This window comes from Pocillopora damicornis, chromosome 1, assembly GCF_964200805.1.
Source record: "Pocillopora damicornis chromosome 1, jaPocDami1.2, whole genome shotgun sequence".
Lineage (NCBI taxonomy): Eukaryota > Metazoa > Cnidaria > Anthozoa > Scleractinia > Pocilloporidae > Pocillopora > Pocillopora damicornis.
In genome coordinates this window covers 12,108,436-12,112,037 of record NC_142670.1, presented here as the reverse complement: position 1 = coordinate 12,112,037, position 3,602 = coordinate 12,108,436, and the positions used below count along the sequence as shown (strand labels likewise).

General features: G+C 36.0%; 1 protein-coding gene across 1 annotated transcript; it reads right to left on the bottom strand.

The window, feature by feature from the left end:
* Positions 1-340: 340 nt before the first annotated feature.
* LOC149052012 (uncharacterized) lies at positions 341-2,598 on the bottom strand. The gene is made up of 4 exons (XM_089210208.1): positions 2,336-2,598; positions 2,129-2,246; positions 1,383-1,487; positions 341-933 (listed from the first exon to the last, which is right to left on the bottom strand). The coding sequence occupies exons 1-4, from the start codon at positions 2,582-2,584 to the stop codon at positions 395-397; spliced, it is 1,011 nt and encodes a 336-aa protein (XP_089066334.1). The 5' UTR covers positions 2,585-2,598; the 3' UTR covers positions 341-394.
* Positions 2,599-3,602: the final 1,004 nt, after the last annotated feature.

The following is a 3,602-nucleotide window of genomic DNA, read 5'->3' as shown; positions in this document are numbered from 1 at the left end:
TTTGTGAATGTGCCTTCTTTGAACGAATTAATAAGGTATGTTAACTTTATTAGGATTGCCATGACATTTGGTCCGAAGACTCCCAAGATACCAACTTAGGCTATTTGATAATTTAATGTATAACAATGTTCAATTCTGTGGTTGAGGCGAAATTTCATAATTTCTTGTGGGTTTTTAAAATGTTGAAAGATCAGAGGAAGTGATACTTTAAGGAATGTAAAGGTGTTTGATGCCTAGAAGGACACTGGGTGAAAACTGTGACCTATCTTTTCATGCTCAATCACAAACTAGATTACTAACGATATTGCCACCTTATGAGCACTAATCTTGCATAGAAACCAGAAACGTACAAGTTGATTAAGTTGCTGCTAAGGCCATGAGGAGTAAGGAAACATCACAATATAATTTTACCTGTATGAGAGCTGTCATCAGCAGTCTGCACACCATGTCCATTGCTTCCCCCTGGCCATGATTTGTATCCAGTATTCCCTGTTGTTTGTGTGCTGGCGTCACATCCTACATGTCTTGAAAAAACACTTTGTAAGCCTCTTCCGCCTCCAGCTATGATCAAAGGTGTATTGGCTCCTCTCACAACAAATGTTCCTCCACCACCTCCAGAAGACCACCTCCGATTGGTTATCCCTCCTTCTTGACCAACAATTACTTGTATGACTTCACCCTTGTTTAGGCGAAATGTTCCAACCATAATCGCCCCTCTTCCTCGGTATTGAGCACTTTCGTTAAGTTGATCGTATCCTCCTGCTGCTCCGATCGCTTCTATTCTATAGTCACCAGTGTACGGCACATTCCACTGTTGAATACCGCCGGACAATGTAACCTGTCCGTCATGATCTTGACCAGTGTAGTGACTATCCAGCGTCGTTGGACCATACCTACCAGTGGCATTGAGATTTGTAAAGAGGGCTTGGAATGCTGAAAGATAAAAACAAAGTTTACTTCAACCCTTTTTTCATATCACACGTTGTTTAATTCTATTAAGAATGGTAAAATCTTGATGTAATCTATCGTTGTTTTTTGTTTGTGTGCCTGTTCCTTTTTTTATTATTATAATTAATTTTTTACTCTGAAACTCTTTAAGAACGTAGTAGTAGTAGTAGTAGTAGTAGTAGTAGTAGTAGTAGTAATCGAAAACATGACAGAATTTGTACATTTGGAAATTTGGTTGAACATATTCATGAAAATCTGGCTTGTTCCAAAAGTATATCATGATGCAAGCTATTTCAAAATATGGTTTGATCAACTCGTACACGAATTGTTGGTTATGAACCGGCGGTGTTGGTTGGTGCGAATCCCATCAGAATCCATACAAGTACTGTATAAACGTTGCACTCATTAACAATCAAAACATCTGTCATACTAACTGCAACTAAATCCTGGCTTGCATTTGCATGTGTAAGAGCCAATTGTGTTGTTGCAACTTGCATTATAATGACAACCGTCGGTATCACTGATGCACTCGTTTATATCTGAAAAAACAAACAAACAAAATAGTAAATCACGCTCAAGCATAATTATCTTCAAATGAAAGAAAACGCTGAAGTAGAAATAACTCTCTTGAATTCCAAAGGGGAATGGTTAACAACTCACGTTATCACAGAGGACCAGGTATAGAAACTGGGTAATGCGGAAAGACACATAGTCTAGCGCATTCCACGGTTACGAGATTTTCGTACTGTAGTCCACTGCTATCTAGGGCTTTACAAAGAAAGCTCTAGAGGAGAAGAATGCATCCATGTAGTGAGAGGGTTTTTTTGCTTTGTTTTGTTTTGTTTTTCTTTTTACAGAATTCCTGCACTTGTTTGTTTTAACCATTTTGATGATGAAAAAAATTATATATTAAAAGCTTCTTTAAAAAAAAAGTAATTCATGGAGCACCGGAGCTGTTACAAAAATGAAACACACTTATTTATACACGTTATAGAAGCAATTACAAAAAAAAAAAAAATAATAAATACAAATATACAAATTTATGGAAAGTGAATTCTCCTAATAAAACTGATTGTGTGAATTAATTGATTTTTATTCCCAACTGGACGTGCACAAGAAGAGAGGGCCAAAAAAAACTCAGAATTAACTTAAATACCGAAAAACAAAGTTCTCTTTTTACCTTGTTCACATCTTTCTCCCATAAAACCAGCTTTGCACATTAAGCAAATGTATCTCTTGTTGGTAAATCCATTAACGCAGATCATATTTTGAGGACAAGGCTTGCTGGAGCACATATTCTACAAGGACAGATTTATTTTCAGCAATATTTTTAATATCGAAAATAAATAAATAAACATCATTAGGTAAAATCCATTTTTTCCCGCACCTTTGACGCCCAATACAAATATCCTTCTTGGGGTTTAAGGTCATCAGGATGTTGAATGTGATCAGAATCACTCAGTTGACAGACCCTAAGGCTATTCTTGTCAGGTGGACCAATGTTCACGGACACACAAGAATTTTCCATGAGGCACCTATTTTTGCAGTCGCTATAAGGCTCAATTCCCATGGTTAAATAGATTTCTTTAAAAACGTGGCGTTGCAAAGCATGTCCTCCAAAGGATTTCAGAAACATAAGACTTCGGCAGCCATGGTCTGCAAGGGATTTGCAAGATAAATGATGACAAATGTCATTGACTTTTTGTAACAATAAATTTTTTTAAAATTAGTGACAGGAATTGCGAGCATATATCACCAAAGCGCCTAAATCACAGACGAAATTAAAAGAATCTGAATGGTACATAACGATCCTGATACTTGAGTGGCTAGAATGATTTCTCTGTCAACCAAGAATTGACACGATTTGTCTTTCTCGATGGGTATAAAAAAAATTATGCAGGAAGAGGGAGTTTTTGAATCAACAAAACAAGCTATCTATTTCCACTAACTCAATGCAAAATATATCTGTACAATAGACCCCAAAGTGATTGAAAACTCGTTTTAAAAAGTGAAGTAAATATCGCTTTTTGGTTGGCATCAATTTTTCTTTAAAATAAACGAAATATTCGATGTCTCTCTGACAGAGAAAATTGGAACAAGAGCTTAATGAAAACATCAACATCAAGTTGTCATTGCTTTTTTTTTTTTTTTTTTTCGCATAATACCCCATTGCGAGCAGCTAAAAATTGATCGATTTTCGTAACCTGTCCTAAAATCATTCCCTGGCGTGAAGATTTATCAATACTCCTGCTTCTCTTAGTTGCGACTAAAACTGCAGGCGACCTTAAAAACGATTCAAGTAAATTTTTTTTTTTAAATAGAAACTGCGAAAAAAAGCCAAATTAATTTGGACTTCAAAGTTGGCAGATTAAGGTTAGCTTTGAAATAAAAGTCAATACAGACATGAATGTTCAAAACGTATGTAGTCTTTCGCCTTAAAGAAATACGCTATAATATTTCTTTAAACATCTAAGAATTTCATTTCTGCCCTATGCCAAAAGATGATTTAGTGCAATTCTGAATCAAAGTTGGCTGAGGTTTAAGGAACAGAAGAGAGTATAACTTCCTACCTTTGTTTCCTTCCATGGAGCAGTGAAGCCATGCTCCTAACGGAGCACATAATAACAACAAAGATAAAATTAGAAAACTGTTCC